Consider the following 12,547-nt stretch of genomic DNA (forward strand, 5'->3'; position numbering starts at 1 on the left):
AGGGCATGTGACACAGCTAAATACCTATATTACCGACCACAGTTTTTCAGTTCACTGAATATTTTTTTGAACCTGAGAACTTTTTTTGTAAATAAAATATCGTGCTGAAACTTTGGGAAATGTATTAGAGTGCAATAAAGTACGTTTAGGTACTGCATTTTGGAAGAAACTTCACTGAAAATTATTTCATTTTTTTTCTGAACCTCAACATTTTTTGAACGTTCGAACTTTTTTTATACATAAAATATCGGTCTCAAACTTTGAGACATGTAAGAGCCGAAAGAAAACTACGTTTAAGTACAAAGCTTAATAATAAAAGATGTAAAAAAATATATTTTAACAATCAATTCCAACGGCATCAGCCGGTAACGTTGTACACGAAAATACAAACCCTCTAGAGCCTGGCCTAACGATTACGATTATAAATAATTCTTTACAGAACTTCTGTATTACAACTTAATGGAAAATAATTTTCCTCTTTTTTTAATTCATTCAAATATAATTTGGATTTCAATAATTGACTCCAAAAATGACACCACGGAATTTATTTTTTAATTCGTAAGTTTTTGATACTCTTTTTTATTTCTTATCTCATTATAAGTTAAATACGTTTGTTTTGTTGTTGGAACGTTGTTTATTATTGTTTTTTTTTTTGTGAAATAAAGTTGTTATTTCATTCAGTGTCTGATACTGCTTATTTTCAGTATCTTTAAAAATTTGATGCGAATTTCTGTGGACTTCGAAGTTCCATGCGACATATTTGTAATTTCATTCATCTTTTTTCTTTAAGTTTTCTAGTCGATCCGAGCCCTGGTATATATTAAAAAAAAAAAATTATTTCAGGTGGTGGAGCAGTAGAAATGTCAGTCTCTCGTCTCATAACCGAAAAAGCAGGAGCACTTGCCGGAGTCGAGCAGTGGCCTTACAAGGCAGTCGCCCAAGCTTTGGAAATCATTCCCAGGACTTTGGCTCAAAATTGTGGAGCAAACACGATCCGGACTTTAACTGCGCTGCGCGCAAAACACGCCACTGGTGGCACAACCTGGGGAATTGATGGCGAGACTGGCCAGCTCGTCGACATGAAGGAGCGAGGCATTTGGGAACCACTTGCAGTCAAACTGCAAACCTATAAGACGGCGATCGAAACAGCGATTTTGCTCCTGAGGATCGACGACATCGTTTCTGGAAGCAAAAAGAAGAACGCTGATAATACGCCGGCTCAACCGAGCCAACCTACCGAAGAATCGATGAAGGAGTGATTAAAGTGCTTATTATAAGATTTGTATTTTTCATTCAGTTCAGCGCTACTGTGGCGATGTCAACTGCATTTTTTACTCACTACGTTATGCTTAACTTATAGTTTGCGTTACAACTCCCTGTCATTCTGATGCGAATGCATTTCTACGAAATTAAGAATTACATTTATACATATTCATACAAGTCGTGTATTTTTGGATTCAGGTTGAGACTTTAAGCACGGGGTTCACCTAATCTTCAGTCTTAAAACTGTTTGCACAATGTAAAAGAGATTTTTTAATAAAAAGCATGCAGTAATGGAGACAAGATTTTAACGAGTTGCACCTTTTAAAAGAAAAAAAAAGGAGTTAGCTGGGCTCCTAATTTCCTTTCCTTTTGTTTTAAATCTGTCGAAGAAGTAGGAAAGAAAGTGTTTCGATTTTTTAAATGATCCAGTAATGAAATTACTGTGTTTTAAAAAAAAAATATTTGTAAACGATTATTTCAATGTTTTGAAAACTAGATGTTTCTCTGTAGGATCAAGAATTTTGTTGGTAATTGTCTTAAAAATGTTGTATAGGTATATTTTTTCGTGCTTAGAACTAAAAAAATTAATTTTCTATATAGGTGCAAATCAAAAAGAGAATATTATGTTTGTGGAATATTATACGCTCGTGTTTGTAGGAATATCTTTCTTAATTACAGGGTTTTTGTTAGGTGTATTTTCTCCGACAATATTCTATCTGTCTACTATTTTTATTTTATTCCGTATTAAAATAAACTCGATTATATAAATGAGTAAATGTCATCCGGTAACCTGTCCCTGATTAACGTTTTTTTCATATTTGTGGCGTTTTACCTTCTAAACGAAACCTTCAGATCTAATTGTTGAACACGCATATTTTCAGAATTATTAGCAGAATTACAAAATAAAGCTTTATCTCATTTTCAAATATGGCTTTTAGAGTTATAATCCATTTTTATGTCCCTACGTTCTTATGTCCTTCGGTAAAAGGACAGTTCTTAATTAATTTGATGGCTTAAAAGTGTAATTTCTACATTCATATTGATTAATAATTAAAGATTATTGAATATACTTTAAGACGTGAAAAATAATTACGTTTAAAGTGTCTTTATTTGACAACCTAACAGATTTAGAAACCTGAAAAAGATATTAAGGCAAATGAAATTAACTGAAAAATGGAAAATAATGGATATTCCCCTTGTTTTTTGGTTTAAAAATTATTTGAAATAAATTTTAAGTAATATTTTACTTTTATCATAAAAATTTACAACATGAATATAATTTCTAAAAGTTCTTCAATTTACGTAAACAAAAAAAATGAAATTAATTGATTCTTTATTTAAATTAATCTATACAATCAACTTCAATTGTCAACATATGACGAAAATAAGATTTATTATAATAAATAAGAACCGCAAAATTACATGAAATTTAATCATATTTCCCACATTCTTGGAAAATTTAATTAAATAACTTGAGGTTATCTGAACCCCTTAAAATCATTTTTTAAATCCTTAAAATAATTAAATCTTCTGAAAATTCCTTAATATCTTAAAATCCTATAAAATATTTAAAATGGTTTAAAATATTTAATAAAAATTTTGAAGCTTTTATTATTGAAGTCCTGTGAAATCTTATATTAAATCTTTCCAAGCTTTCCGAAATTCAAGTAAATTCTTTAAATCCGCATGAAATTCTGTGAAATCTCCTGAAATATTTGAAAATTTCTTCAAATCCTACGAAACCGTAAAATAATTTGTAGAAATATTAACAAAAGCTCAGAACTTGTTGATATTGAAATCCTTCAAAAGTTTGGGAAATTATGTGCAATCCTATTACATTTTTTTTTCATTTTGCTAATCATATTTACACTCATTGTAATTAATATGAATAGAAAAAAATGTTCTATGTTGATCTGAAATACTTTTCTTCCATTTAATTTAAAATAAAACTTAATTCCCACTTTTTGATTTTCATTCATTTCTGTTTATTTGTGAAGACTTATTATCAATACATGAAAATGTTAACGCATTACGGAAAAAATGTTTCTTTTTTTATATATTCTATCTTGAAGGTCTTGTATTTAAATGTATTCAACTTGGTAAGCTTGTGGAAATTGTGATAATATTGGAAATTAAGACAAAATATTTGTATGCGTTAGTACTGAATTTGGACATTTGAATGACTGGGAAATGACCTATTATGTAATTGTACCATAATCATTCTTCAGGTATAGTGTTTCTCTACTTTTGAAATTCGCGCTAAAATGATTTTTTGCAGTTTGAAGGGTCGCTTGTCCAATCGGAGAAGGCGGAAACATCTTCTCTTTTCTGGTTAGCAGTCAGTATAAAGGCTTTTAGAAAAATTTATTTAATTATTCTAATCTGAAAAATACCTAGTTTTTGCATAAAAAAGGAAATTTCTAGGCGCCTGACCGTAAAGTCGGTTCAGAAATCCATTTTTATTTCAATTCCTGGAAATTTGTTGTGAGAATGGTAAGATGGTGAAAAATGAAAATACAGGAAGAGTTGTAGGTGGCGTGATGGCGTCGCATATGCTTATTGATTGTGTGCGTGACTGCGTGGGATGGCCGGCATGTTAACGTGTTAAACTGAAAGCGAGGTAAAAGGCCGACAAATGCCAGGATTGCCGTAACGGTTTTTTATGTCCGTCAAAAATTTAGCTCATATTAAAAAAACGTTCAGTATGAGAAGGAGATGATGCCGACTACCTCCTTTCCATCGGGGGCTTCCAACGATGGTAAATATTCACGAGTTTTTCCACCATTTGACATTTCTACCAAATAGTTTTCGAAGTTGACAGATGTTTGACGTTTTAGAGTGAATCGCGTGTGACCCTCTCGCCTGATTTTTCACCTAAAATCAATTTTCGAAGCAATCTTGTTACTCCTTCTAGTGAGTGCAATGGACATGCCTAGAATCGAGTAGAAAAATGGTAGTGCATATTTTATGGCGTTCTACGCTATTCCGCAGTTATCTACGCGAATCCCTATGCTGCCTTTGTCGCCTTTGTGAAGTGTCAGTTGCAATTTTATGTTTTCTATTTTCCCCCAACAAATTCTAACGGGAGTTTTTCACCCACTACATTGGGAAAAATAACCTCATTTTTTGTGTCCGAGTATAATTCCGAGAATTTGAAGGAAATGATTAAAATGATGAACATTGTTTCGAGGTTGTTTGTAAACATTATGCATTGCCTCATTCCTTTTGTGTGTGGGGAACGTCATCTTCCCATGTTAGGAAATTTCCGCATTGCATTTTTATTATAATGTCGGTAGTTTATTTTTTATCTGGTGCAATGCATTTTAATGCTTTTTTATTCTAATCAGAATTAGATAAGCGTAGTGACATAACATTCTTTAAATTTTAGTTATTACTGAGGTATTTAATTGCCTGCGCTTAGTTCTCTTTTAATTTGTAATGGTTAAAAAAAGTGAATTTAAAAAAAATAGTTTTAGATATATCAAAATACAACATGCAAATGTTTGATTTTTTTACCTAGGGTCCGAGTGGGACACATTGATGGAAGTTCAACACGAACCAATTGAAAAAAATTATGAGTTACTCGAGGAAATTGGCAAGTAAGTTATCACTATCATTGTTTTATGTAAGGTTTTAAATTCAAGGTCTAGGCACTTATAAAAAATTCTTGTGAATATAGAAAAATTAAAAAGCAACAATGTATATAGAATAGAAAATATAAGTTATATGTAAAAAGTTTCATATAAAAAACGATGTAGAGTTTAAAAAAATATATAGGTTAGGCGAGGTAAGTGTGATAACGTGAAAATTTGTAATAAAAAAACAAATGATTCATTAACTCATTTTATCACAACATGGTTGTCATTAGTTATTATATCGATCAGTTATTTTTAAAGAACATGAACTGAATCTACATTCCAAATTTAAATTAGGTAATTTTGGCAACATTTTAAACAAGAATCTTCTCAAATATTTGAAATATCACTTATCAAAGTCTAACTTCGTAATTTCGTATCACACTTACCCCTATCGACTTTAAGTTCTTTAAATTTGAATTTGTATAAGCTTTTACTTTAAATTGAACTGTAATTTTATTTAAAAAATAAACGTTGAAATTAATTTGCGATACTTAATAATTTATTATATCTGATTACAAGGTGTAAAAAAGTAGGCATGCGGGTAGACGCAACGAATTTAGGCGTTTGACGCAAAAAAAATTTTTTAATTAATAAAATTTTGAGTAGATGCTAATTTTATTTAAATTATGAAGTAAATCTTCAATTTCTTACAAACCCCTTTTTACCGTGAAAGCATCGATAGAAATCACTATGTGATAAATTTCGGATGATTAATAATTACCGATCAATATCTCCTTAAGTAACAAGGTGAGATAAAATATTGAAAACAAGCGTCGGTTTATTTTCAATCTGCAAAATTATTTCCTGGTACTTAAAAGAAAACGAAAACCTTAATGGTAAATAATTGAAGTAGAGAAAAGTTCACAGCTGGATTGTGTTGTTCAATTCGTAAAAAAATCAAATACACATTCTTATAAAAGGATTTTTTCAAAATATAATTTTTTTGTATAAGAATAAACAAAATTTCATAAAATTTTTGTTAAGATCTAGTTGAAATTTCAACGTAGTAATAATTTTTTATCCTTTTGTTAATGATATTTATACCATTCAGAACATTTATTATTATTATTATGGGAACAACCAATCATTGACTCAGCAATCCCAATAGTAAGGAAACGTTCTTTGGGCACTTTTTATTCTCATAAGGATTAATATTTCTTTACATTCAAAAACTGAAAAAAATGCAATGCTCACTAAAGAATTAAGTGAACAGACAATTTATTTTTTTTCTTCAATTAATAAGAATATACGCAAAGTGAAACAAGTAGTTCGTTTCAGTTATCTTCATAAGATGATAATTTGAATACGTTTTTTTTCCGTGTTTCCAGCTTATTTGTATTAAAAAAATGCACACAAAAAAACTTCATACAATAAATTGCATAAAATCAAATAATTAGGATTTTCATATTTCGATCGAATCCATTTCAAATTAGGCAGGTTCTATACTTCAGTCGCAAAATCTCTCAGCGACGAAATATTATTTATAATTATCATTTTTTAGAGGTTATTAGCCGGCACGTATACTTTCTATTTGAGAACAAAAAAATCCGCGAAGTTACGTATATTTGAATTTGGACGTTTATTTGTCCTTAATCACAAATTTTGTCATTAAATTCTATAGATTTTGACCTGTCATGTTTGTGGACAGGATACTTTTCTTTTACTAAAATCAGATTGTCGCATTTTTCTCGACAACAACGAAAGATACAAACAAATTCTAATAAGAAAATTTTGCGTATCTAAAAAAGTTCTACAAAAAATGCTGCGCTCGCATTTTTGAGCGCGCCCAAGGCGCGTGACTGCTGGTTCTCGTGCTTCGCGCTCGATAATATAAGTACCTTGCGTTATGCGCTCGGTCTTTGAATACTTACATCATTTTTAAACAGACTTTTCAAAATAAAAGCTCAAAGCCTCGACAAATGTAATTTGATGATTGTGATTTTTCTTTTGTTAAAACTCCTTCGATTTTAACGAACTGAAGAGGTGAAGTTTAAACAAGTAGTTAAATTTTGAATCCAAAAAGAGAAATTTTTTAGAAGACAGTTGATTTTCAACAAAAAAGTTTATTTTAAACTAAGAAAGATGAATTTTCGAATTTTCAAACAAAAAATATTAAAATTTAACAGCAAACAGTTACGTTTTTTAGCAAACAAAAAAGCTAATTTTTTAGAAGAGTTGAATGTTCCACTCTAAAAATAGAATATTAAAAAAATTCGTTTTCAACTAAGAAATGTGACTTTTCTACTATAAGAGATGAATTTTCTACCAAAATTCCAATTTACAACAAGTGAAATAAAACAAAAATAATGAATTTTTAACAACATAGTTAAATCCTTCACCAAATATGCGAATTCTCAATAAACAATGAGTCTTGAATGAAATCGTGGAATCATTCGCCAGAAAGATGAATTTTCTGCAAACAAGATTAATCTTCAACAAAAAAGTTAAATTCTCAATCAAAAAGACGAATTTTTTAACCGAATAGTTCACAAATTTGTTGAATTTTAAAGTAAAAATGACGAATTATTTACAAAACATTTAAACTTTTAAGTACAAATTTGATTTCTTCAGAAAAAAATTAATTTTTATAATAAACAGTTACATTTTTTTAAAATATTTTAATTTTAAGCCAAATAGATGAATTCTTGATGAAAAAATAAGCCTTAAACCAAAAAGATGAAGTTTCAACAAACAAGATTAAATTTTAACACAAATCTTTGAATCCTCAACCAAAAAGATCAATTTTCAACAAGAAATTTAAATTTCAACCAAACAGGTGAATTTCCTTTCTAAACAAGTCGTTGAATTTTAAAGCAAATCAAAAACTATCGAGAAAACATGTGAATGTCAAAATGAAAAATTTGGTTTCTTAGGAAAAAAGTTAGTTTTATATCAAATAGTTAAATGTTCACAAAAATAATTTAATTTTAAATCAAAAAGTTAAATATTCTCTTAAATATTTAAATTCTCAACGTAAATGGTAGTTATATTTTTAATTTAAAAAAATTATTTCTTGATTAAAAAAAAAGATTTTCAATTAAATAAAATAGTTGATTTTTTAACCAAAGGTATACATTTTCAACCAAAATGATCAATATTTTTAAAAAATTCCGCTAAAGTTTAACATTCAACCCAAAAGATGTTTTTTTTTCTTACATTCTCATCATTTATGATTGAGAAAGTATTAGAATTGTCCCCTGAATCCGAAAATCACGGTTTTACGATGGTGTCTGTCTGCCCGTCCGGCCGTCCGTCGGTAAACACGATAACTGTTGAAAAAATGGACGAATCAAATTCATCTTTGGCACGTTTTTTTTAGGTCCTAACAGAAAGGACGAGTTCGTGAACCAGCCATTTTTGATAAAAATTCAAAAAGTGAGCGCATTTTGAAAATTTCTGAGACCACTTTTTTCTGAATTTCAAAATTTTATGTACGGATATTTATAGTATTAAAAAGAGCAAATAATTTATCCTCATGACTTTTTTCGATAAAAAGAAAATTTTCAGAGTTATAGCGTTTTCAAAAAATTTTTAATCAACCGAAAATCAAAATTTGAAGCCAAAAAACGCACGATATGAAAAAATGTCAAGAGAAGAAAAACATATTATTTTTGAAAGCTCTAAAAGATTATCATAATAATTTTTTGGATTTCCCTTAAAAAATCGAAAATTCAAATTTTGATTACACAAAAAATAATGGAAAATAAAAAATTTCATTCTGTGGACAAACTATCTAGGATACGAAAAAGTAAGAATTAACAAAAATGGTTATCCCGAAAAAGATCTACACTTTCGTTAAGAATCATCTCTTGATAGGACGCCTACTTTTTGTTTTATTCGTGAAAAATAACGTTGAAAAAAAATATAAAAAACATGTGTGGAAAAGCGACGAAAGTTACGAGAAAAAAATCCAACAAAACCTGTTTACAAATGTCTGTTGGAAATCGTGCGCGCAGCGCGAGTGTCACGATGAGAATGTGTACCTCAAAGCCTACAGAGCTTTGAGAAACTTAATCTTTGACTATTCTTAATTAAGTAGACAATTCAGAATATGAAGACGCATATAAATACTGCCATCTAAAAGAGAGGTTTTTGATAACGTTTTTTTAAAGCATTACAAATGCAAAGAATAAATATCCGAACGCGCAGCGCGAGGTAACCTATTATCGAGGGCGAAGCGCGAGATTCAACCGTCGCGCGCCGTAGGCGCGCTCAAACTTGCGAAGCGGGCAGATTTTTTTAACTAAAAAGATTACATTTCTAAACGTGGAATAAATATGTTTTCGACTAAAGAGATATATCTTTAACAAACAAACAAAAAATGAATGTTTAACTAAGTACTTCAACAAAAGTACTTCAACCAAGTAGCTGAATTTCTGACAGAAAAGAAGACTTTCAATAGAATAGTTGCATTTTCAATAAAATAATAAGATTTTAACTAAATGTAACTAAATGTAACTAAATGTTAACGTTTAACTAAATGAAATGGTTTCCGAACCAAAAGATATACTGGTAGAAAGAAAAAGGGATAAAGCGTTAAATTGATTTTAAAAACTTCTTTAAAAAATGGGGAAAATCTGTATCTATATCCACAAACTTTGTTTGAATTTATCGACAGGAAATGTATTAAATGTTACCTGATAAGTTCTTATTTTCATAAAAAATTGAAAATTCGTTGCTTTGTCGCTACCTAAAGCGGAATTTCAAAACCTGTAAAATTGCAACCTACATGGAGTGTTTATTTTTGTATTTAAAAAGGGATTGCACTTTTTATCGAAATTCGCATACGAGCCTATTGCAATTTAGAGTCAATGTGTCATTTTGAGATTGTCGACTGACAGATTAGTACAGGCATCTCGTACGTAAAAAGGTCTTCTTATCGTATTAGGCAGTTAATGCGCGTTTTTTCAATAAAACGGTTTATTAAGGGGTTCTGATTAAAATTCTAAGTTTTCTAGAAATGACACCCGTGCGTCTCGGAGATATTTTTGAAAAAAGTTCCAAAAATCGTGTTTGTGTAGACTGACCTGCCCCATCGAGTTTTAGAACAAAATGGTCAACGCCAAAATTAAACTAAAGGATATTCTAAAAAAGTTAAAAGCAAAAAATCTCATATCTTCAATAGAAACCTGATAATTTTACAAAAAAATGTTCAAAAGTTTAATTAAAGTAGACGCAATTTCGAGTAATTCTAAAAAAATGCAATAACCTAGCCCCAATAGATCGTAAGTTATCGCCTCACAAATTTGAACACTTTTGACTTATGTTTCAGGGCAAATTACTCGTGTTCAGTTTTTTCAAAATACTTTGCTTCTCGGCAAAGCTACGTAAGTGGTGCAAGAGGAAAAGTTAGAGAGCAGGAAAGTGTGCGTAACTTAAAAAAATACAATCTTCTAGTCTTCATATATCAAGAGTGACTCTTTAAAAAAACAACTGTTTTGCTATTTTGAGCTATTTGTAGCCAAACAAGTTTTTTCAAAACTGCTCTTTTGGTACATATCCTACATAAAAACGTTAAGAAAATAAATGATAGGGGACTAATCTCTGCGCAAAATAGCTCATATTAATAATAAATGGCTGAGTATTAAAGGATAGTCTATATCTAAGAAACTTGAAAATTATTTTGCAAGCTGAACTCTCTTCTATACCACCACGGAGGTAGAGTATATTTTATCAGTCAATAAATTAGTCAATTATTTCATTTGTTCACATATTCTTTTATTATCAACCATTAACCATAATTGTTTCCTCTGCGATGATTAGTTTATCATATTTTGGCACTCTCAACATAAAATAATACAACGTTATAAAACTAATATCTTTAATAACATTTTTCATAAATAATAAATAAGCAATTCAAAACCAGTTAATTAGTTGTTTTTTTCATTCAATTCCGACAACAGATAGCTTGGAAGGGACTTTCACAAAGTAAATACATTAAATATGCACACAATTGATAGAGTGAAGCGTATTATTTAAACAATTGATTGTTTAAAAAAAATGAGAGAAAAGTGATCTTGTAAGGAATTACAAATGCATTTATGGCATCTAAATGCTCAAATACGGTCGCAATACATTTTCCAGTACATACAAAGCCATCCGAATTGAAAGGGTCAATGTTTCATGGTCATAGGTCGTGATATATATGAGCTTAAAATTTTTATTTTTTTTTTCATTTTACGCAGAATTTAGTCCCCTTTAATTTGTTTTCTTAAAGTTTTTCTCTAGGATATGTACGAAGCGAGCAGGTTTGAAAAAACCACTTACGTAGCTTTACCGAGAAGCGATGTATTTTGAAAAAACTAAATACGAGTAATTTGCCCTGGAAAATAGGTCAAAAGTGTTCAACTTTGTGAGGCCATAACATATGACCTATTAGAGCTACATCATTTTATTTTTTGTAAAGAAGTATGCTTCTAATAAAACTGTTGAATTCTTAACAAAATAAGTCAATTTTGAACCAAATGAATTCAGAACCAAAATTATAATAGTAGATTTTTCAACAACAAAAAATTAACGTTTAACCTAGTATAGTTGGTTTTTTAATTAGGTTCTAGTTATTTACTTCGCATTTAAGCGGAAAAGAGGGGTGTAGATTGCAAACAGGGGAAAAAGAAGAATTAAAAAAAAAAGAGGTGGAAAAGTGAAAGAGTGTGAATTATGTAAAAACAATCCGCTTTTTAGCTCCGCTGGGCAATCTGTGGGATATTGGTTCGAATACCAGTGGAACCAAAGAGGAATTTTGTTTTGCATCTAAAAATGAAAACCATTCCGGTTTAGACTATGTATATCAAAATCCGCTATTTCATCGATAAATGTAGGTTATCGACGGTTTCTAAAGTCTGTTTTACTTTTGATTTTTAGTGATTCGGACGTTTTGAAAAAAAATTTGTAAGACATCTTTTTAACCAAGTACCTCTACGTGTAATTACATAAATAACCATAGATGACTTACACATATTTTATTTAGATCTCCAGAAGATTGCAGTATTAAAAAAACAATCATGCGTGGAACATAATTAATTTTAATTATTTTCCCGTAGCTTGTAAACAAAGAATCACATGAAAATAACAACAAAAAGCGAGTCTCATTATTGATCAAAATATTAGATTAGATACTGCAAAGTGTATTGCTGTGCTCATAAAGAAACTAGACAACTGCGATTTTATCAAAAATGAGATTGTTATATTCTTGGATTGATCGCGATAAGGCGAACTTAACTGTGCTAATCATTGTCAAAAGTGGTAATTAAATCTCGAGATAATTAGGTTTCGATTAGCAATATCTACAGCGTATTTTGGGAAATTTTGATGGAGGCGAAATACATGTGGACAAAAGTGTAGCCTATCTATACGAATTATATGATTTGGGAAGCAAGTTTGAGCACGCCTAGAGCGCGCGACTGTTGTTTCTCGCGCTTCACGCTCGATAATGCATGTACCTCGCGTTACGCCCTCGTTCTTTGGATTTCACCCACATTTATGCATAAACCTTTTAAAATTGAAGATCAAAGCATCGACAAATGTAATTTGGTGATTGTGAATTCTCTTTTTTTGAAGCTCCTTCGGCTTCAACGAATACATTCTTATCACGTATGTCGCGCTTCGCACTTGATTTTGTCAAAAATATGACCTTTTCTATATTA

General features: G+C 30.1%; 2 protein-coding genes across 5 annotated transcripts in view; both read left to right on the plus strand.

Moving 5' to 3' along the window:
- The window catches only part of LOC117177956 (T-complex protein 1 subunit gamma), a 7,756-nt gene extending 5,722 nt beyond the window's left edge, over window positions 1-2,034 (plus strand). The window contains exon 4 of the mRNA XM_033369093.1: window positions 844-2,034. Coding sequence (XP_033224984.1) covers window positions 844-1,259 — 416 coding nt within the window. The 3' untranslated portion in view covers window positions 1,260-2,034. The remainder of the gene's footprint in view (window positions 1-843) is intronic.
- A 1,560-nt stretch (window positions 2,035-3,594) lies between these two features.
- Window positions 3,595-12,547, plus strand: part of LOC117177902 (death-associated protein kinase 1-like) — a 46,317-nt gene continuing 37,364 nt past the window's right edge. For 2 of the 4 annotated variants that reach the window (XM_033368977.1, XM_033368978.1), the window contains exons 1-2: window positions 3,595-4,021; window positions 4,784-4,862. In XM_033368977.1, the coding sequence (XP_033224868.1) occupies window positions 3,979-4,021; window positions 4,784-4,862 (122 nt within the window). In that variant the 5' untranslated portion in view covers window positions 3,595-3,978. Of the gene's footprint in view, window positions 4,022-4,138; window positions 4,300-4,783; window positions 4,863-12,547 lie in introns of those variants that run through there. The other 2 variants (XM_033368980.1, XM_033368979.1) reach the window with 2 other exon arrangements.

The sequence above is a fragment of the Belonocnema kinseyi genome, chromosome 8 (genome assembly GCF_010883055.1).
Source record: "Belonocnema kinseyi isolate 2016_QV_RU_SX_M_011 chromosome 8, B_treatae_v1, whole genome shotgun sequence".
NCBI classification, from domain to species: Eukaryota; Metazoa; Arthropoda; class Insecta; order Hymenoptera; family Cynipidae; genus Belonocnema; species Belonocnema kinseyi.